This window comes from Carya illinoinensis, chromosome 5, assembly GCF_018687715.1.
Source record: "Carya illinoinensis cultivar Pawnee chromosome 5, C.illinoinensisPawnee_v1, whole genome shotgun sequence".
Classification (NCBI taxonomy): domain Eukaryota; kingdom Viridiplantae; phylum Streptophyta; class Magnoliopsida; order Fagales; family Juglandaceae; genus Carya; species Carya illinoinensis.
The window spans coordinates 8,190,404-8,214,054 of NC_056756.1; the positions used below are offsets into that span (position 1 = coordinate 8,190,404).

The 23,651-nt window shown below is 34.1% G+C and overlaps 2 protein-coding genes across 5 annotated transcripts; one reads left to right on the forward strand and one right to left on the reverse strand.

Annotated features, from left to right (window-relative positions):
* The first annotated feature begins 8,830 nt into the window (after window positions 1–8,830).
* Window positions 8,831–11,658, forward strand: LOC122310924 (B-box zinc finger protein 20-like). Of its 3 annotated transcripts, XM_043125190.1 has the most exons (4): window positions 8,831–9,290; window positions 9,493–9,927; window positions 10,043–10,261; window positions 11,443–11,658. In XM_043125190.1, the coding sequence occupies exons 1-4, from the start codon at window positions 9,105–9,107 to the stop codon at window positions 11,467–11,469; spliced, it is 867 nt and encodes a 288-aa protein (XP_042981124.1). In that variant the 5' UTR covers window positions 8,831–9,104; the 3' UTR covers window positions 11,470–11,658. The 3 variants fall into 3 exon arrangements, with proteins under 3 accessions (XP_042981124.1, XP_042981125.1, XP_042981123.1); XM_043125191.1 differs by lacking the exon at window positions 11,443–11,658 and having other exon boundaries at window positions 9,493–9,922; window positions 10,043–10,183; XM_043125189.1 differs by lacking the exon at window positions 11,443–11,658 and having other exon boundaries at window positions 8,832–9,290; window positions 10,043–10,488.
* A 35-nt stretch (window positions 11,659–11,693) lies between these two features.
* Window positions 11,694–23,438, reverse strand: LOC122310923 (kinesin-like protein KIN-7D, mitochondrial). Of its 2 annotated transcripts, none has more exons than XM_043125187.1 (25): window positions 22,797–23,438; window positions 22,578–22,675; window positions 22,335–22,424; window positions 21,757–21,809; window positions 20,644–20,709; window positions 20,277–20,330; window positions 19,765–19,824; window positions 19,594–19,672; window positions 19,372–19,439; window positions 18,397–18,453; window positions 18,205–18,309; window positions 17,747–17,851; window positions 17,363–17,470; window positions 17,130–17,261; window positions 16,837–17,019; window positions 16,079–16,294; window positions 15,489–15,629; window positions 14,916–15,035; window positions 14,738–14,788; window positions 14,496–14,543; window positions 14,161–14,307; window positions 12,965–13,705; window positions 12,444–12,573; window positions 12,239–12,352; window positions 11,694–11,999 (listed from the first exon to the last, which is right to left on the reverse strand). In XM_043125187.1, the coding sequence occupies exons 1-24, from the start codon at window positions 23,135–23,137 to the stop codon at window positions 12,267–12,269; spliced, it is 3,279 nt and encodes a 1,092-aa protein (XP_042981121.1). In that variant the 5' UTR covers window positions 23,138–23,438; the 3' UTR covers window positions 11,694–11,999; window positions 12,239–12,266. The 2 variants fall into 2 exon arrangements, with proteins under 2 accessions (XP_042981121.1, XP_042981122.1); XM_043125188.1 differs by having other exon boundaries at window positions 22,335–22,473; window positions 22,797–22,848.
* Between the last annotated feature and the right edge of the window lie 213 nt (window positions 23,439–23,651).

Below are 23,651 nucleotides of genomic sequence, written 5' to 3' on the forward strand. Positions count from 1 at the left end.
TTGCTTGCTGGTTTCGGAGTGATTTCTCTAATACTTCCACTTGTTGGCTGGTTTCAGCGTGATGGTTTCAGAGTGCAGCTTTGACTTGAAGCTCCTTTGGTTTCAGTGTGAAGCACTCGGATTGAAGGGCATGATTTCTCCTCTTTTTTATTTTCTATCTCTTGTGTTTTGGTCTATAGTGTTAATTTCACAATTACTTACGTGTCGAACTTGAATTGGAGGGTTGGTTTTCCTATAAAATCATATAGGTTGTTTAGAAGCGTTCCCCAATATTTTATCCATCATTCTAACGTGAAAGGCCCAATCAAGTAGCAAGAAAATGAACAATATCCCAATGTGCCGTTGGTATATATTTTTAGAATAAAATAATTATTTTGAAAATGAATAATATATCTCTAAATTTAAAAGAAACCTTGGTAGTACTTTAACTCATATGTGAAGGTTTTTCATTTTGACTACTTCAATACAGACCATTTTATTGATATTTAACCAAACTTTAGAGATGCATTCAACAACCTACTATATAATATATATTTTAAAATAAATATATTTTTATAAAATGATATTATTTTTGTAATATATTTTATAAAAATATTCTTATTTTAAAACATAATTATATAGAATATTATAAAAAATAATATGTATTTATTTATTTTTTCAACAAAAACTAATTTCCACACTCAGGAATAAACGAATAATAACTATGAAGTAAGACACGTGAAAATAACTTACACATTCGATCAATTGTCGATCAGATAAATACAGGTCAGTAATGTCCTTAGTCAAACGTTAGGTGTTTTTAAGAATAAAGAAAAAAGACATTCATATTCGCTGCAACATATAATGCTCATGAACCTTTTTTTTTTATTATTATTATTATAGAATGTATTATTGTACATTGATTGACCTCGTTGTCAATCCAAAAACACTCAATTATTATTATTATTATATTTGCTGTTGCTCGCTGGCCGCTGTCAAGTTTAACACGCCAAAGGTCAGACTCAGCGGAAGAGTATGACAAACGGCGGGGAGACTTTTCTACACTATAGGCGTAGGTTAGATTTGAAAGTTTTTTTAAATATAAAATTATAATCTGATCTTATTTTCGTTACTATAATTTTTTAAAAATTTTTATATAAAATATAATAAATAATTTAATTTTTTCAAATTACAATTCAATTTTTTAAAATTTTAAAATAATAATAATATTATAATATAATATTTTTTTTAATTTTTAATTTTCATCTCAAACTAAAATTTTTTATCACAAAATCCAAATGCAACAATCAAATTGGCTAATCTAAAATGGGAAATAATACAATTACAACTCTATAACAATTTATTTATTATTATATAATAAAATAATATTATTTTAATTTTTACTTATATTATTATATTTAAAATTGTATATAAATTGTGAATAAGTTGTAAATTTATCTCTGGTCATCTAGAATATACAGAGGACAGTGTATCTAAAGAAAAGGCTACTATATTCGAAATAATACCTATAAATATATCCTTTTATCATAGATTTCTTAGCGGGATATTAAATAATTAATAAATAAGTAATTAAAAATAACAATAAATAACTATTGTAATGTCATCTCATAAATAGCAGTGCCATTACCCTTTGATTGACTTTGAAAGCAGATGATGGCGATATAAACCCAAAAAAAAAAATGTAGATGGTGGCATTATATGTATGTAGAAGGATTAGAAGTACGACTGCAAAATGTCAACCACTGTTTTTCATAAGTATAAGCTTGACTCGAGCTACCTTTTAATTAGCTCCAGTCACGACTCATGACTATGTCTCTGTAGATAAAAAATCACTGAGAATTAAAAATTATTTCAAATATTGATGTGTGTTATGAAATTATAGAAAAGAGAGAGCCATAACGTATTATAAAACTTTTAAAATGAGAGAGAAAGAGATAGAGCTCAGAAAGGTTATGAAACTTATGAATTTCTTAAAAAATTCAACGATATATATAGGCGTACAAAAGAAACTATGCTAACTTACTATGCTACACTATGCACTATGCATATGTCGGCCAACTCACTATGCCAGTTACTATGCAGTACTATGCTGGCACTATACACTATGCATATGTCGCCAACTCACTATGCCAGTTACTATGCTGGCACTATGCACTGTGCATATGCCAGCCATTCACTATGCTAGTTACTATGCAGTACTATGCTGACACTATGCACTGACGACTAGATAAATGTGGTCATACAATTCAAGATAGTTTATAACACTTCCCCTTTAGATGACCATATTTAAAGAATATGCCTCGTTAAAACCTTACCAAAGAAAAACCTTGTGGGAAAAAACCAATGGCGAAGGAAAAAGAGTACAGTATTCATGTGTATCGCCGAGTACTTTAGGATTGCCTCATTAAAACCTTGCAAAGGAAAACCCAGTGGGATAAAACCTTAGCGAAGGAAAAAGAGTACAATCAGCACAAGTCTTCAAGACATTACTTCCCCTGAAAAGTGCATGATAACAGGTCTTCAAATCTCCGCATTCCAATGTTCTGCATAATCTTCTTAAATGTTACAGTTGGTAGTGCACGATAACAGGTCTTCAAACCTCCGCATTCCAATGTTCTGCATAATCTTCTTAAATGTTGCAGTTGGTAATGTTTTAGTGAATAAATCTGCCAGATTTTTACTTGACCGTACCTTCTTGATATCAATTTCAACTTTCTTCTTATGAATTGCAATGATCTTCTTGTGTGTATCTGAAAGATAACTCGCATCTGTACATCCAACTAACTGTGGACTTGATCCATGTTGATAAAATAATCACAATTGGATCTTTATGCTCATCACTACTCTTCTGGAGTTGTACTCTTCTGGAGTTCTTGTAAATAACACAGTTAATGGAGAATTCATCAACATTAAACCGCTAACCTCATTTTTTAATAAAAATGGTAGCCAGCCTTTTAAGATCAGACAAACACCGCGGATTTTCAACTCCTCTGTAGGTGTCAGGCGGGCTGTCGGCACTGCAGCTGTTAGGCGCCGCAGAGCTATGAAGTTATATTTCGTCTCTTTTCTCTTGCTTCACGAGAGATGCTGTATCATAATTTTCTCTATAAAAGAGATATTCAGCTCATCTTCATTCGCATCTCATCTTCTTCACTTTTTTGTAATCATACTGCATTTTTACTCTGCAGTCTCTTTCTGCATTCTTATCCTGCAATCTCTCTCAGCAATCTTCTCAGGGTCAATATATCAGGTATTCTGCACCTCGTTCATCAGTTGTTCCTGCTTCTACCACAGGTGCTATCATGCAATATAATGATCTGACTCGTAGGTCAGATAATGAAGCTATCTACGAGCTCGTTAGTCTCGGTACCCGATACTCATCATCCATTGTCGCATTTTCTCAGCGACTGCAATCCAGAACTTGTGGAGTTGACAATCTCCACGAGAATATTAGTATATTTCAGCGACTTCTTCTGGAGTCCAACATGAAGATAGAATCAATAAAGAAAGAGAATAGGAATTTAAAATCCTTGCTTAAATCTTTTTTTCGATTGCCCACCCCTTTAGATAGGGATGCTATGCAGATTCTTGAAGAACAAGAGCGTTTGAAGAATGAGGCAAAGTGTCTCAAATTTTTGTAATTCTTACTTCAAGATAATAAAATAATATTTCACAAATATTCATATTTGTATTTCTATCTTTTGGTAGATGTTCTGTGTGCTCCCTTTTATTTCTTCTCTAATAATGCACACTTCATATCAAACCCATAATATGAATCTGAAATACTAATTGTATTAAAAGATGGTATTTCATGACTAATAACATCATCCATCTTCCCCTTGAAGCTGCAAGGGTTTCAGATTTATATTTCAAATATGTGCAGTTTTTATGAGCTCTTCTGGAGCCTCAATGACATTTAAATCATATATATAAACTGCAATAATAGCTTGTTTTCATTTGCGTTTGGATTGCTTTAAATCATATAAGGATCTTTGAAACTTGATAGAATACATATTTCTAGATGTATTCATATTAGAAGCTTCAGACATTTTCTATCCTTCAGGGATTTTCATATATATATCATGATCCAATGATCCATATAAATATGTAGTTAATCATGCATATCCAAACTCTCGGTAACTTTCAAGCTAATAAAAATCTCAATATGATTTCAACCACTTTAAAATCATATCAATATTGTTTCTTCGAGAAACTAACTTGTGATTTCTATATCACATTTTCATATTAAAAGTTTCAGGCTTTTTATATCATGTATATAAATATCCACTGATATTTAACAAAAAAATCATCTCTTTAGGTGTTTGGACTTCAAGTACATATTTTACTTAGTGATATCAATTCTGCAGGAATTGAGAAACTGACTCGTAATTTATATATCACATTTTTATTTCATTTCCATAAATACTCACTGACATTCAACAAGCATCACCTCTTTAGGTGTTTGGACTATAAGTCCCGATGCATCATATTTTACTAGTGAATCAATTCTGCAGGAATTGTTTCTTTCAAATTTGGCCAATATTTTACGTCATATTCTTCAACGATTCTTGATTCACTTTCATCATTACTTTTAGTAATGTCAATTGCCATCTCATATGAAAATACATTGTCGACAACAATTTTATTTCTATCCATAATTTCTCCATTATTCATAAAATGTAACGAGATCTCGTTATTTTCAGGTACCTGTCCCTCTTCAAGGGAAGACATTTTCATGAAAAACCTCTTCAGGAAGTACTCTTCAAGAGTTTATATAGGAGAATTTTATACAGAGAATTTGGATGGACTTTATTGCTTGTTTTGTGGGTATGGCCTCTTCAGGAGCACCAAATTATTTGTGCCTTTCTCTTTTGAGATACTCTATCTTTTGTATCGATAAGTCTCACATGCCTTTATACATGTCTTTAGACTGCTGAATTTCTTAATTGTCCTACAGGGATTTCAATCCTCGCTGGGATTTTAGCAGCTAGAATATGAGACATTTTTATCTTATTGTATCCAAAATTTAATTATCATCTAAACTTCTGGTTCACATATGATAATCAAGATAACGTCGAATAATTTCATTTTATTTATTTCAAGCAAATTTTTCTTTTCATTTCTGGTGGTAAAACTTTATAGTAGAAAAATCTTCTGGTTCTTTTATGGACGTCCATATGAAAATCATTCGACTTATCGTAATTGATTTTGGATGATCAAGATAACCATAAAAAGATACAAATATTTTGAATTATATCACCTTTTGATGCATCATAATATTTGATTCAATAATTTGTATAATATCATCTCAAAAAGAAAGCTTACAGCTTTTCCAATACGAGCTTCTGGCCCAAAAAGATATTTATTATCACATCCAATCTCTTAGTTTCTTTGAATGAAACGCATCATTCTTTTCACTTCAAAGAATAGAATGATATAAATTCATTATCATTCAATTCAGGGAATGATGTAGATCTAGTAAGACGTGAATAATGATTCTTATTAAAAGCTCATTATTTTGCTCAGTCACTGATACAGATTTAGAATATATTGTGAACGTTTGCATTTCATATTGCTACTTCAGGAGCACATTCAAGATGTTCATTCAAATATATATTCTTTCCACAATTTTAATTATGCAACTTTAGGTGCATAAATCATAATGAGTTTTTGGTACAAGTATCACTCATATGAGATACTCAATAAAATTATTGATTTATGGTGATCCTTCAGGGATGCTCCATTTCCATTCTCAGATAAATCATATCATCAATAATTTATAATAAGTATAAAAGAATAAATAAAACTTTCATTACTACAAAATATTGCAGAATATAAAAATATTTTATAATAAGATAAAGGAAATACATTAATTAAAAAGGAACACTTTCATGATCAACTCTACCACTAGAATCCTCAAAGAAATCAGAAACATCAAGACTTGTAATATCTTCTCCATCTATAGAATCTAAAGCATATGATGGTTCAGTAAAATTTGTTTCAAATTTCTTTGTTTTTTCTTTTATAGAAGATTGATATAAGTCAACCAAGTGCTTATCTGTACGACAGATACGAGCCCAATGTCCAGTCATACCACATCTATGACATCCATATTCATTTTTCTTTAAAAATTTGTTTTGGGAACCTTTGCCCTTCTCTGAGTTGAACCACTTCTGATGGTACGGTGTATATCTATTATTGTCCCTTTTAGTATGGTCACTTCTAGGACCTCCACTTCCATAGTTTTTCCTACCACGTCGACGACCTCGTTTTCTTTGAAAAGATGCACTATTCGCTTCTGGAAATGATGTAAATCTAGTACTATTCACTTCAGGGAATGATATAGAACCAATAGGACGTGACTGGTGATTTCTTAACAAAAGCTCATTATTTTGCTCAGCTAATAGAAGACAAGATATAAGTTCAGAATATTTTTTGAACTTTCGCTCTCGATACTGCTGCTGCAGGAGCACATTCGAGGCATGAAAAATAGTATATGTCTTCTCTAACAAGTCATCATCAGTGACTTTTTCACCACATAATTTCAATAGCGAGCTAATTTTAAAGAGTGCAGAGTTATACTCACTAACACTCTTGAAGTCTTGCAACCTCAGGTGCATCCAATCATGACGAGCTTTTGGGAGGATTACAGTTTTCTGGTGTTCATATCTCTCCCTTAAATCATTCCACAAAATAAGTGGATCTTTCACCATTAGATACTCAGTTTTTAATTCTTCATGAAGATGGTGCCGAAGGAAAATCATTGCCTTAGCACGGTCCTGCAGGGACCCTTGATTTCCTTCTTTAATTGTATCTCTCAGGTTCATCGCATCCAGATGGATCTCAGCATCAAAGATCCAAGATAAATAATTTTTTCCAGAAATGTCAAGAGCAACGAATTTCAATTTTGTAAGATTTGACATTTTTTTACATATATAAATCAGGAATATAAAAATATATTGAAAAACTTACTTGAAGTTGAGAACTACTAGCTTCAAAATCGTCAGAGCTTTCGTGCTGATAACGTGTTATGAAATTATAGAAAAGAGAGAGCCATAACGTATTATAAAACTTTTAAAAGGAGAGAGAAAGAGATATAGCTCAGAAAGGTTATGAAACTTATGAATTTCTTAAAGAATTCAGCGATATATATAGGCGTACAAAGGGAACTATGCTAACTTACTATGCTGCACTATGCTGGTACTATGCACTATGCATATGTCGGCCAACTCACTATGCCAGTTACTATGCAGTACTATGCTGACACTATATACTATGTATATGTCGGTCAACTCACTGTGCCAGTTACTATGCAGTACTATGCTGGCACTATGCACTGTGCATATGTCAGCTATTCACTATGCTAGTTACTATGCAGTACTATGCTGGTACTATGCACTGACGATTAGATAAATGTGGTCATACAATTCAAGATAGTTTATAACAATATGCAAGTTTTTATATATTATAAATAATGTTAAATACAGCCGTGTAAAAAAATAATTTTTTTCATGTATGTAAGTCTCAAATTTATATATATTTTTTAAAAGAACGTATAATACTTATACACTCTAAAACTGTAAATATTATTTTTTATATATTATTAGTTATTTCATTAATCAATATTTACCACCACATTATAATTAGATATTAACTACAAAGTTTTATATAATGATTATAGAGCAAATATCATATATATATATATATATAGAAAATGCTAGAAATGTTAATTGAACTGCCAGATTTGAGGTCGGTGAGAAATGAGACCAGTTTAGTGAAAGGCGGCTCATCCAAGAAAGTGTTGTTGCATGCGGAAATAAAAAACCAGCAACCCTTGATGGCTGGCAGTGGTCTCCTCGCCAGCGGGGCGTCTAATTTAGATTATGTTAAATTCAATTGGGGAGGCCACTGTCCCGGGCGGTCATCCGCGGGTAATTCAGAGCATTTCCAGTTTGTTACTATTCTATTTTTAGCTTCTTCTAATCCAAAATCGTGTAAAAGAGACCGTGAAAGTCTCCTATAACTAGTCCAGACTAGTAAAATGTAACACACATTATTTCAATGTGACTTCCAATGACAGCCTTACAATTTGTTTTCGATCTGTATCAAAATTACTTCAAGTAGTTTGCTCTTGTAGAAAATAGATAAGAGTCAAGTCATTGATACTGGAAATTTCTTTTCTTGTATACTGGTTTGGGATGAATGTTGAGTCCTCTCACCATGTTAACTATTTCAACAATACTATATATAGTCGTGAAATTATAAACACCGTGCAATCGCTTTGAAAAAGAATAGGATCCACGATTAAAAAGTTAATTTTTTTTTATGTGGGTTTCATATTAATTCATTTTTTTCAAAGCGACTGCACGTCGCTTGCATAACCACGACTGTAAATATCATTTCTCTAACTATTTTATTCAGTAACCATTAAATATATCTATAATATACTTGGTAAGTAAAAAAAGAATATATATTGAATGGGGAGGGAGAAGTTGGGACATACAAATGCTTGTCATGCCTCCTTCAGACATGCTCACAAGCTGTATCAAGACTGATAGCCTTTAGTCACGGAATTATATAAACATAAGTGTTAAAGCTCCCGAATTCGGGAGTCAAAAAGATGTACCGAATCCTTTTATTTGTTTTTTATTATTATTATTTTTTAATTTAGTGGTGAAGTCAAATTTGTTATGTGATGTTGTGATTTTTTTAAAAAAAATATTTAAAATATAAAAAAAAAATGAATGAAAAAAAAATGCTGCATTTGATAGGAATTCGGGCTACATCATTCGGTGGATCTAACATCACTTCTATAAATAGCCGAGAAGCCTAGTTGCTGACCCTCTTTACTCAGAGAAAGGGATATAGAAACTTGGGGGGAGAGAGAGAGAGAGAGGGCTCTGGTTGGAATATCTCCAGAGCTTTCTTAAGGTCGTAAGAGTTGAGACCTATAAACGTCCCCTGCTATATGTGGCATCTCATGATCCTAAATTGCCCATAATTTCTCTCTTCCTTTCCCATAAAAGATTTTCCTTTTCACCCAAGAGTTGTGTAGAGAATTATTAGAGGTTAAAATTTGATAGAAGTTAAGAAATAATTAGAGAATGAAGATTCAGTGCGACGTATGTCACAAAGGGGAGGCCTCTGTATTCTGCCCAGCGGATGAAGCCGCTCTTTGTGATGGCTGCGATAACAGCATCCACCACGCAAACAAACTTGCCGGTAAACACGCTCGCTTCTCTTTGATCCACCCATCCCTCAAGGAAGTCCCTATCTGCGATATTTGTCAGGTACTCATTCCTCATCTCTTTCTTATTTAATAAGAACAAAGGAATTTATGACTTTCTATAACGAATAAAGTTGCTTTAGCCAAATTGCAGGTTTTGTTCCACCCAAGCTGGGTGTAAGGGTCACATCTCCGGAGTTTTTTTTTTCGGGAGATCTTTTGAGAGATTAAGGGCCGTTTAGTGATGTTATTCGTTGTTTCTGCAGGAAAGGCGCGCCTTTCTTTTCTGCAAAGAAGATAGAGCAATTCTGTGCAGAGAATGTGACGTCCCAATTCACAAAGCCAATGAACATACCCAAAAACACGATAGGTTTCTTCTTGCAGGTGTAAAGCTCCACGCCTCTTCTTCTTTATACCCAACCTCAACATCCTCTAATGGCTCTGAAGCAAGCATCGATACTGGGATCAGAAGCCCACAGCCTTCATCAAGAAAGAGACCAGACTCGTTTTCTAATGAATTGTTCCTCAGTTCTCCAAGTGGGAATGCAATTCCAACAACGAGCAAGGTTGAAGAAAATCAGATTAACGACACGGTTTCTATTTCAACCAGCAGCATATCAGAGTATTTGATGGAAACTTTGCCGGGTTGGCGAGTTGAAGATCTTCTTGACCTTGCCTATCCTGCCGATGGTTTCTGTAAGGTTTGCAGTACTACCTACGTATAAAATGAGAATATTTCGTTCTTTTCCGAGTAGTTTCTATTTTAGAAAGCGTTAAAAGTTTATTTGCTGATATTAATAGTGACAAATAATACAGAACTTTGATCAATCTCTCCCGTTAGGGGATCAAGATCTTGAGAGAAATATGGGTTCTTTTCCATCTGAAGATTTGGCCATCTGGATTCCTCAAGCACTGCCTCAATTTCATCTCTTTCCCGAGACTGATTTTCTGAAGGGATTCAAGGAATCGGCAAAGACTAATGACGTAAAAGTGAGCAGCCGGAAATGGACTGACGATGGTTTTACAGTACCTCAAGTGAGTCCTCCATCTCTGAAGAAATCAAGACGCTTTAGATAAAAAGCTTAAGCTTTTTAAAATTTCTATTTGCCAATTCGTGTTCAACCTGTTCGTAATCTGTAGATCATCGTCTCTATGTGGTTAATTCTCAGTTTTTATCAGTGGCTTTGCTAACTGTTGTTCACTCGAATTGTTTGTCCTAAAATAATATTAATAATAAGATAAAAAATTATTATATTCTCAAATCAATCTCAAGTACACTATTTATATTATTTTAATAAATCATTCACTTAAGGTGTATTCATGTTTATCTTTTTATTCATTGTTTTTATTTTTTTTCATTCATTTATTTATATTCTTGAATATTTATTTTTTTAAAAAATTTAAAGTATCATTAAAAAATATTTTTTAATCACTAAATATTATTAAAAAAAAAAAAAAAACTTTTGGGACACACTTTGGATTCCGAATTAACTAACCCTTAGGGTTGATATTTTATTGGAAGTTGCAATCTAAATTATACAATTTAGAGCTCATTTAGTTACACAATTTAAATAAGAAGAAATAAAATATTTTGTTAAAAATAGAATATAATATTATTATAATATATTAATATTACTTTTATTTTAAAATATAAAAAGTTAAATTATTTATTATATTTTGTATTATAGTTTTAAAAAATTGTAATAATTATAATTATATGAAATAAAATAAAATAATTTAATTTTATGTAACCAAACTAACCTTTAGTCATGGTCTGTCTGGTCTAGGTTCAATTTAGCTAATAAAAATTCTTCTCTAAAATTTAAAATTCTCATCTTATCATTATAACTTTATCAAATTCATATATAAAATATAATAAATAATTTAATTTTTTTAAAATTTAAAATAATAATAATATTTAAAAATAATATTTTAATATTTCATCTTAAAATTCAAAATTTTCATCCCAAACCAATTGCATATCCCGACCACATTGGACAACAAGTATTGCTTGGGTTCGAATTTGTTCCTCTTTTTTTTAATTACAAAACTTTTTATTGTTTTCAAAAGTTTTTTGGCTTTTATTTTTTAGTTTGTTAGCTTTTATTTTTAATTTAATTCTCAAAACATTATTTACTTTAAATGATTCTACAAATTTTATTTTTTAGACACTGGTCTAAAACTCATGATAAATTTGATAAAATTAAAAATTCAAGGGACCGACAAAAAAGAGAGGCAGATGATATCTTCTTGAGGCTGGATTCAAGGAGCAACAGCTCATGACAATAATGATGATAATAATGCGGATTCAGACAGCATCCATCATTCATGAATCACGACCGAGATTTTCTGATGATATACCATTCGGTACCGAGAGCAACGCCGCCAGGGTTAAAGTGGCAGGAAAGATGCGAAACCCTTTTCTGATTTGCATAAAAATCAATTCCTATTTATTTGTGGAGTAAAATTGTGGTAAAGAAAGATAAGCAAATATTGAACAGTTCGGCATTACAAAAGTGTTAAAAAGAACCTTACATCGCTTTTATATACACGGTCATGAATTTAGCGTCACAGCTAACACCATTCCGCTGCTTGCTAAAAATCAAAGCAAAAGCAAGATTCTGCACCTGAAAACTTCAAATTTACTTGAGTTCTTTTTCATGATTTTAAATATGAATTTACCTTTTGGATAGTTACAAACAGGCAAACTAATAAAAGAATTCGCTCCCCGCTGTTGCACGGAGAAATCACAAACATTTAAATGATGACAAACCTGCAAGTAAACAATAGAATATTGTGTGATCGAAACATACAAATGTTAAAAAAAACGGTTTGCTATTTTAAGAACCTATTGTGACAGAAGTCATTTATCCCCAGTTTGTGAAACTAATTTCTGAATTTCTTTAAGCTAATCAATGAAATGAACAGCTTCTGCGAAAGATATATCTAGTTCAATGGGTCCACTTATCAGATTAAAAAGGTGAACAGAAAATATTTGAGTAACTGAGTTACCTTCGTTTGGTGGGTTGGAAAAGCAATGTCAAGAAGTAAATGCAAAAAGCCTATCTGAAATTTTTGTGCGACAAAGTGGACACTCGGAACAGGCTAGCGAACAAGATTTACACACTGCAAAAAGGTAAAGTAGAGGTTAATATGAATAATGACAAGCACTTAGGAGGGAGAGTGGGGGGGACTTGGAAAGGTACAAATCACTTACAACAAAAGTGCCGACAGGGGAGAAGAATTGCTGCAGTTGGTGATTCAAAACATACTTTACACGTATGGGAATTGGCATCGCCACTTCCCAGGTACTTGAGCTCCTTTTCCTTGATTTCTTGCATTCGCGCCTGAAAGCATAAAAAAGGGTCCATAACATAACTACCCCAAGAAGGCCATAGATAGTAAGAAAAAGTATCATTCAAAGCAACTTGTTTCTGGACAACCCAACATCTTTGAACTCAAGTACATTCCACTTTGTCAGGCTTCTCTAGAAACACCGTCAGAAAGTTTCATCAGCTTCTGATTTGAACACATTAGACAGCATAACATATGAGGGGATGCCGTGACTTTGCATGACATAAGCATTTCAGGGGGCACGGTATCATGTGAAATGAAATAACTTTTCCTTGATCTTGGTTTAGATAAATAATTATACTTTCAAAGCATATTTTTCAAGAAAAAAATTTAGGGGAATGAAGTAGCACCGTAATGTCAGTAGATCAATGTAGAATACGGTACCTTTAGGCGAACAACTAGAGGTTCTTCCATGGGAATTTCATCAGCTGGATTTGAAACGCCCAATACTCCTCTCTCATCAAGAACAGGATTACTTTCAATTTCATTTGGTTTTACATCACTAACATATTCCGTTCCCTCACCATTCTTCTCATTGGCGTTCAACTCAGGAATAACTCCCCCCTCTTTCTTCAACTTAGCAACAAGCACCCACATGTTTGCCAAATCATTTTCTAAAGCCTCCTCCCTTTTCTTTGCCTCTCCAATCTTTTTCCGACACTCATCTTCAATGAATTCCTTTTCAGCTAAGGCAGCCTCAAGCACTGCCTCCCTTTGTTTCCTTGCCTGCAGTTCCATCTTTAGATCATCATGATCAAGATTCCATGACTCAAAGTCATCACAGACCACTCCAGAAATTTCGTTAGCACGGCCAGCTAGCCTCCCTTTCCTTCCGGTTCTTATTCCATCATTGAACTTGCGGTTGACACCATTCACAGTTTGCATAGCAGCACTTCTAGAATGGGCCAACTCTCGGGCAGCCAACAACTCTTTTTCAAGTTTTGCATTCTGCAATGAGAGCTTTGTCACTTCACCAGCCAAATTCTTCAGCTCTACAGCAGCAGCAGAGGCCAATTCTTTGGCATAAGAAGCTTCCTCAGCCAATTTCTGGTTCTGAACACGTAAACCACTGTTGTCCTCTGAAAGCTGAACATGTTCCAGCTTAAGCTTCTCATTCTCACTTTCCTGTCCAAACAAACATAGGCAAGAATGAGTTCCAAAAGTGCAAGCCCTTGCCAAAATGCAGATTGAAAAGATAAGGAAAGTGCTTTAATAGACGACGTCATTTTCAATCAAATAATTGCACAGATTTTTTTTTTCCAATGCAGTAAGTGGGCATAAAACCATTAATCCATCAAAAGTGGCATAAACTATGGAAGTACTGAAATTTCAAGTCCAAAGAATAATCATATTGATTTTATAAATTAGTCAAAAAAAGAGAAAAAGAAACATACAAACTAAGGAATTTATCATACTACCATATGAGAAGTTATGCATGTGTGCAAGCAAAGGAAAATAAACTAATACAATGAGTGTGATTTCAATTATAGCAGAATACTTGATAGGTGCTAACCCATCAACACCCAAAACCACCCAATCCATCTAGCTATTATGATCCAAAAGAAGTGCCAAGTAATCACCTGAGACTGAATTTTCTTTCTCAGCTCATCAATATATACATCAGATACACACTGTTCTGAAGACATTGATGATTTACCACTAGTGAATGAGACCCAACGCTGCTCAAGGATATTCACTTTTTCTTGCAATTCCTTGTTCTCCAACGACTGAAAATAACAAGATAAATAACTTTAATAACTTGAACTATGTACAAAGGAAAAAAAAAAAAAGAGTCAATGTGGTCAACATCTCTATTGACTAAAGGGCTAGCAGCATCCCCAAGCAGCCAAAGATAAGCACGAAGTGAAAATAAATCAATAAAAAATAACTAAACAAGACAGAAAGATGTTCAGACCTTATTCTGCAGCTGTTCCTGGAGGATACGGTTGTCTGCTGATTTTATCTGTAGTATCAATAAAAAATCATCTTAATTACAAGATAAGAAGAATATTTAATGATAACACATTCATACCGTAGATCTGATGAACTAAAAACTGAAACTCTATACAATCATAAAAGAGTTGTAAACAAGTTTTGGGAAATAAAGAGCAGTACTCAATGTCCTCGCACCCCCTCTACAGTGGCACAAATACTAACCTCCAATTCAAAGCCTTTCTCATTACACTGGGTCATCAATCTCATAACAGTCTGTCACAACACGAGGAAATATATATAAATTACTATAAGTTAGCAATAATAAATAACTGACAAATAATCAGGTAGAATAGAATAGTATTAGAGAATAACCACAGGGATGAAGAGACTTGAGACTTACCTGCTGCATTTCAACTAATGATGAATTAACAATTGAAGCTTCACCACTCTCAATAATACGCTGCTCTAAGACCCTCATTTGCCTCCTCTTTTCTTGGATCTCACGTTCCAAGTTTTGAATCTATATGAAAGAAAGCACAAGATTTTATTAGGGTCTTTGGGGGAAGAAAGATGCACTACGATGCCTGAATACATCAAATTTGGTTATATTGTTTTCATTAATTTACTTTTCATAGTCGCACACAGCTTTCTAACCATTAAATAACACCCAAAAAATAAACAGAAATCATGAACCAGACAGATTTAAATATTACTAATTTTTTTAATTGGTGATATTACTAAATTTTTCATGACAATATCAAGGTAGCTAGCATTGGAGAACTTAGTGTTCATTGCCAACAGCAATATTTTCTCTATATTATCAATAGATCCATAATGCCAAAACAGAAATAACAAACATCCTACTTAGTTTTTGGTTGAAAGAAAATTTTCAAAATAGTCAGCAGCACTTTTAACCAACTTAATTGCACCAATATGCAGTGTGGCTCTAAAACAGAATAAAAGAAGGATATACCTGAGTTTTTGAGCTATCAGGGTCATTTGCAGACTGTTCTACCAGGCGCTTAAGGGTGCTGGTGCCAAATGCAATTTCTCCAGCAAGCATTTTAACTTGCTCAACAAGAAGGTCCATCTGATCTGACATTGTCATCCCTCCCTGTAATTCCATATGGTAAGCATCCATATTCATACATTATCTTCACATAATAAAATAAACGTATTTAACATAAACCCAATAAATTATACATAGAAAAATTGATGTCATTTAGAGAGATTACTTTTTGCATCAGGAAATAGAATCCCTGGCAAAATGCATTTACTATACACTTCGGAATAATTTCTGAAAGTGACCCAAGATTCTTGGTAGGATAATTGAAAGTGAAAAATGTAACGGGAGAAGCAAAATGCCTTAATTCTGGAAACTATGTGCATAAGAGAGAGTTAAGATCTTTTATAGGGTGATAGCAGGCTTGCGTGGTCTTCCATTAGCATAGGAAAGGAGAAAACTACATGCACATAGTGAAGTAATTCTTAAACAAGATTGTATCCTATATGTAGTAGATAGATAACAAAATTAACATATAAACAAAGCAAAACAGAACATACCGTTACCAATTTTGAACCACTGATAATTTCACCAGCTTGAGTTGATTCAGTAATTGCACTGCCAGAAGGTGACAGTTCTTCACTCCACTTGCTGGAAGATCTTCTGTGTTTAAAATCAAAAGAATCATCTGCTGGAGCTGCTGAGGCAGATGACATAGAATCTTTCTGATTCTCACCATCTAAAAGCAAAGGACCCTCTCGCAACACATCAAATTTCTGATGAAAAAAAAGTCATTGAAGAGCACTGGGTCCACATTTCAAAACTGGAGAGCAAGAATTACAAAGTCTATGGTGAAAGAAAGAAAGAAAAAAAACAAAAACAAAACAAAATGGTTCCTTGAAAAGGCGGGTGGGGACTATTCTGGAAAGAACACAACCACACATTTAAATTTAAAAATAAAAATAAAAATAAAAAAAAATAAAAAAATAAAAAAAAGAAGAAGAAGAAGAAGAAGAAGATATCTCTACTTAAGATAAGTTGAGCAATCAAGCACTTGCTATCATGAACTTGATTTATCATATAAAAAATTGTTCGAATAACTTGATTTAACTTGCCAAAATTTCACCAAAAAGGTCATATTTGGTCTCCGTTTTATAAACTAAACACCATTCAGATCAAATAGAAATACTTTTCTCACAACTTTGGAGTGGAAACATGAAAGCACCAAACGCACAAGCAGAAATCTTGTCTTTATTTACATGACTAAGTATTGAGAGAGAGAGAGAGAGAGAGAGAGAGAGAGAGAGAGAGAACTCACATCATCCTCACCAACAGAGTAACTCCTTTGATGACTGGGAATATCTCCTAAATATCCAGGAATTGTATTCTTTGAAGAGACAAGTATGAGCTTCGTTAGTCTTTGAATTCTACTCATAAGAGCAGCCTTGGCTTCCTCTTCTTCCTCCAATCTCGATTGCATTTTCACTTGACCTTCTTCCAACTACTCAATCAACAAAAGATGATGGCCAGTAAATATTTTCATATATCGTAATTAGAAAAGCTACATCATATAAATTTGATAAGATTAAGGAAGAGGGGTCTCAAGGAAACCTTCTGTTTTAAGGTCATAATCTCCTCATGATTGATACCGACAAGCATCCCCCTTTTTAGCTGATCAAGTTCTTGCTTGAGGATTGAAATTTCTCTTTGATACTTCTTAATCAAAGATTTTTCATCGATAATCTGAAACATCATTTTTCAAAAAACAATTTAACGCAAGCTTGACTTGCTTATAACTGGACATTGCCAATTAGAGCTTTTTATGTTAAGATAAAGTTGCACACCTTATTACGTGAGGCAAAGATTTCCACTCGCTTCGCCCTGCTTGCAAACTTCAGTGTATTATGAGTTTCCTCCATGTTGCTTGATGCAGGAGTAACCGTACATATAAGCTGGGAATATACAAACAACATTTGCAGAAGGACAAATTAGCACCATTACATAATGATTCAGATTGACAAGTGTATTCCATGGCAACAAAAACCATTAAATAAGAAAAACAATCACATAATTCATCCTACATTATGGTGCAAAACACCATGTTTAAAGACTTGAATGTATAAGTTTCAAGCAAAAAGTACCAATCAAAACAAAGTTTCCAGCAAAAAAGTAAAATTTTCAAAAGGCATTTTTTTTATAACATAACCTATGTCGCATCTGAAACTCACCGAGACATGCCCATGCCCACTCAATGAAGATTGCAAAAGGCGAGTAAGCTTAGAATCTCTGTAAGGAACATGAGATGCCTTCCCCTCACTAAGTTTTCCAATTACCTTCACATTGCAACCATGCAAGAGCATTAAGAACTTTAGAGTAGTGATGCATATACATAGGATATTGACCATGGAAGTGCAAACTTTGCTCAGCAAAAGGTCAAAATAGGAAAATTACTTTCTGCAGTCACACCTAGAAGTATATCTAATAGTATTGTTGATAAGCTAGAAAGCATAAACTCCTCGTCAACCAGTACCCTTGAATGGTTAAGGGGATGTGCCTCAAGGATTGGCATTATCTTACAAAAGAGGAAGTAGAGATTGCAATTTATGCAGTTTATGGAGCAAACAGAAGGCTACACTAAAAAACAATTTTAGTTGGTATTTTACATCTAAAACTGTACAACACCTACCGTTCCAAGAGTTAGAAGGCTTTTGTTTATGTAAGATCCTTCCTTTCTCCGTAGTCCAGTTGTTTCAGTTTTGGAGCTCTCAGATCCAGCTAGATCAATCAAATTCTGAAAAACAAACCAACAAATGAGCAAAACCATGCACTTCAGAAATACATTCTATTTCTCTTGAATTACAAATGATTTTAATCATACGAGTTGAGAAAAGATCACTCCATCATATTCATCACCATGGTCACTACTTTCAATCATCTGCAAATGCATGCATCAAAGAGTTAGAGACAGAAAGCAACAAAGAATTGAATCTTGTGACAAAAATATTTTTGATAAGTAAACAAATTGGAGGGGCATTCAATCTTCTGACAACAAATATAGCACCAATGATGTCTTTTACTAGTACAAGTAAATTGAAGCAACTACTTGCATGCAGTAACTACAATCTAAATTCTCTTTTACAAGTCATCTATATAAGAACTCCCCTACGTTGTCCTTTCAAAAGAGAAGAAAACAGAATTATTATTATTAAAAATATAAAATTACAAGCACAGCATACCTGAATTAAGTCTTTTTTTTTTAAATGCTAAACTATTACCCTCCAAGTTTTCAAACCAAAAGTTGAAAAAAGATCATTTTTTTCAAGTATAAGGACCTATAGCCACCTCAAGATTTTAACACTACTAGCACTCTTTTTCTATGATCTAACCTTCCTTATGGGTGGAAATCCAATTCTGTTTTTTTATTTTTTTAATCAAAACATGATGTAGGTAGATCTGTTTCTGAAGTACAAAGCCCCTTTGGCATCTCAAATGGATCACACTTCAGATGCTTACACCGTATTTTCTAAGGTGAATATCTGAGCAACATGTGTTTGTGCACTCACAAGTGAGAGAAGATAGTTTAGTCTTTTAACATCTCAAAATAATTATATGAAATACCATATCCTTCCACAATCTTTAGCTCAATTAACACCCTCTTCCATCATAAGAATGAAATGGATGCGAAGGTCACAAGTCCAAGACCCACTAGATGTACTGTAACTTACCAACAAGATACTGAAATACTAGACTCAAAACAGTAAACAGATGATAAAGGTAGCAAATTTTTCCTGCTAAGTTGGCATAAATACTTATAAGGCAACAGAGGTTATTCAATTACATTCAGAATGTTTACCAGTGTAAATATGGTGTGGCTTCGGCTACTCAACAGATTGAAATTATTTGATCCAACATGACGGTGCTCTGCCATTATTGTGTTCAAATTAAAAACTCAGTAAAGAAAAACTTAATCAGCAACTCATGTTAAAAGAAAAGGACAAAAAAAAAAAAAAAATTGATAGGTAAAAGAAACGGACAAAATATAATGTAGATGGGCAGGAATAATTGGTATAATTACCTTCCCCAGCAGCAATAAAAGAAAGTGCATGCCCAGGAGATAAAACAACTTCTTCCTTTATACCCTCAACATAGGTTCCCTGATAAATAACTTCTAGATGAGAACAACATATGAAATTCAGCAAGTCATGAATAAGAAATATAAATTTTTGGGAAAACATGAGTGGGAAACCTGTGCATCTTCTCTAACGCGCAAATTCTGACCGGTTGGATCAAGCAAGTCGTTTATCACCTGATATCAGAAGTAAAAATGGCACCATAAATCACATAACTTTCACTTAAAAATTGCGTTTCTAAACAGTCACTCCAATGATGCATTTTGATTCCAAGTAAAAATAAAAATAAAAAGGAGGGATCCCAAACTAAAAAGTAAATAAAGAATCATGATTATAGAAGAAAATCATAACTGTAACACTTACAAGGGAGATTGAACAAACATAAGACGAAATAAATTCAAACCTAAAATTTTTTTTGATGTCACTCCAATGATGTGGATTGATTCCAAGTGAAAAAATAAAAAGGATCCCAAACTCGAAATTAAATAAAGAATCGTGATTATAGAAGAAAATCATAACTGTAACACTTACAAGGGAGATTAAACAAACATAAGACAAAATAATTTCATTTAAAAATAAAATGGTAGACCACATCTCAAACTGGGAAACTCATCTTAGTGCTACTGACCTCGTTGTAGATTTCAAGATATGACACACGAAGTAAGAACTCTCTTCCTGGAGTCTGAAAAGAGAATGCAGTTAGCCGTCCATGCATAAATTATCAGTTAGAAAAGTGTAAAATAATCAATGACATGAAGGAGAAATCAAATTAGCAAATAATGAATGTCAACTACTAATAAAGAATAATGCTTCCATGGCCCTACAGAGATGTCAAGTAACTATGAAGAACAAACATAAGTATATCCAATTTTAAAAGATAGAAATCTCACAAGGGCAGAGGGAAGTGCAGCTATTTAATTAAAGCAGTAAGAGGATAACTGGAGAACACCGTCACTCAATTAGTTATCTGATTATATGAACAGTTTAACACTTACATCTTGGATAATGCTGAAAACATCCTTTATTGCCAGTGGTATAACACCCGGAGAATTGTGATCTCCCTGTACAAGTCATATAAGATAAATGTCAAAGGCAACAGTTGAAAATTAGCATATATCGCATGGTACTGTTTGGTAATGGGTACTGTGAACATAGTAAGAGTGAAAATATAAGTTGCAAACTACTGAAATAAAAAAAGTAACTTCACCACCATGTCATGTGGCAGGAGCATACAGCTACATCACTAGATAAAATCTAATCATGACATTTGCACACATACTTTAAAGCATAGCATACACAGATGTACATATTAAAGAAGATCTTCCAATTCCATTTTTCTTTTAAACATTGCTCAGGCAAGATCCTATCCCACATTCCTCCTCCTTTTTTATTAACACCGGGTGTCTAGGAACAACATCCCGACTCATCCCAAGCAATCCCGAGACTGCACAGACCCTCAGCAAAGAGTTTCCAACAAGTGTCTATCGGATAATTCAAGGAGAAAATCCCCTAGTCCGGCCCTTAAAATTTGTTTACACTTTAGGGAATTTGAACCTTAGAGATGGGGGGTGCATACTCTCAAGTCCAAGGCCTTTACCACTTGAGCCAACTCCTAGGGGTTCCTATCCCGCATCTTCTTATGACTTCTAATATTCCATCCAAGGGATCCTGGCAAGAGTAATATTAACTTTCTTCATAATGAGCAGCAGACCAGCAAAAGAACTGTGGCAGTTAACATCTGTATGCAGTAAACTCAAGTGAATTGAACCATTGACGCATTGCAGTGCTTCGAGTAAATGAGTAAATTCATTATGTTGAAAGAAAAACATATTAGCATCAAAATTTCTTTCCCAGATTTCCCAATCAAGCAATTTTAAATTTAATAATAAAGTTGCCCATGAAAAATTGATTAACATGGTCAATATAACCCATGGCTACAAGCAAGGTTTTACTCAATAATATTGGGCAACAATTGGAGTTGAAGCACAGCTATAAATTAACATAGTTCATTACGTTAAACCTTGAAACTTGCATGCATAGTGCCTGTCTTGACACTACATGTAAAACCATGGGCAAAAACAGTTCATTCGTTAAACTGTGATACTCACATGCATTGTGTGCGTCTTCCCACTACTTGTAACGCCATAGGCAAAAACAGTTCCTGCATCATCAAAGCGCAACAATTAAGGCACGCAATTTTCTGTATCCAGTTAGTACCCCAAAGTCTTGCCAAGTAAAATTACCACTTATCTCAAAAAATTAAACTAATAGAAAAACTTAGATTTTATTATTTATTTTATATCTTAACACTCCTTACATATAGGCCAAACTTCCCCTCAATGGATGGCCTACCACATTAAATATTTAATTAAAATAAAGTGTAGAGTCGGAATTTAAACTCAGAATATCTGCATTTATGTAAAATCATCATTTGACCCAAAAACTTAAGTTAATGAGAAAATGTAGATTTTATTATTTATTTTATATTTTAACATCTTGTAGACTAATTTGATCGATAAGTAACGCCGACTTCAATTAAGTTAACTTTAATATTTTGACTGGCACTAAATCACCACTTATTTAAGGCAGCTCTTCACTAAAATCGTTACAATGTTTCAATACCAAATATCATTTTGCTTATAGTAAAACGGTGTCTGATTTTCATACTCCAAAAAATATTCCATACCATTAACACCTTCCATTGCAGCCTTGACAACAGGCTTAGCCGCTACTTCATATACTTCTTGTGAAGCCGTATGCGGTCCAAAAACCCTATCTGCCACAATTAACCATCCCCAAAATCCAAAGTCAAAATCCACAAATTCCTACATCAAACGCAAATTCAATTTAAGACCAACAGTCCGCATTTGTAATTGCACTAATTAGCGTAAAGTTCAAATTCTAAATTGCCAAAACCGAAAATCAATACCAAATGCATAAGCTGTAGCTGGATTATACTCGTTCCTCACAAGTTTATCCCCGTCCGCGTACCACGCGATCTCGTCCCCTCTCTGGTACTCCCTCTCACTGCAACCACAGGTATCAAGACAGGAAACTATAGCGACCGCATTACAAAAATAATCACAACTCTGAAGCAAATGATTTCGTTTCTTTGGATCTGATGCAATTCGTTCGGATCCATGATTACCTCAATGGCCTGAACCGAATCGTCACCGAAATGCTATCTCCGGAGCTCGGCGAATCGACCGACTCTGCAATTAACTCGTCCGAAGCGAACCCAACCGGAGACCGATTAGTGTAGGCATGCGACCCATAATACATTGAATCTGAGCGACTGCGACTCGGGGTCAGGGATCGGGAGCCAAGCCCACTGCCCGAATTGAAAAACGAAGCAGCAGAGGAAGAGCACGAGCGAGGCACGATACGGCTGTTCATGAAAGAAGAGGTAGATGAGGCGGACGAGTATGGTGTCGAGGGCTTGCGGTGTGAGAATGGCGACCGGCTCCGTGCTCGGGAGGACGAGGCCATAGAGTCGAATCACTAAACCGGTGACTCGAACAAAGAATTACAAAAGCAAAAGAAGCAGAAGCGGAAGTAGTAGCAGTAGTATAAGAAGAATAAGACTAGAAAGAGCATAGGTAGAGTGTGTCAGAGCGCTCACATGCTTTGGGAATCAAAAGCAAACAGCCTTATTTTTTTTTTCTTTCTTTTGACACTTCAGCTATTTCTCACTGTGTGTGTGTGGCAAACAGACCCACAGAGAGAGAGAGAGAGAGAGAGAGAGAGACAGGAGGGTGGGAGGGGGGAGTATCGTCTTCTTTAAGACGAGAGTTGCAGAGAGAGAGAGAGAGAGAGATGGAAGGTTTTATTTACGATGATTAAGCTTAAAACTTGGTTTTGGTTTAGTTGACTGTTAAAATTTTGAATATTGGTTTTACTGCGGGGGAATGACGTGGATGAGTTGGGGGTTTAAATTTGGTGGAACCGCCACCGCGCACGAGATAGTGGCAAGTGCGCCGTCTTTGGAGAAACAATAAACAAA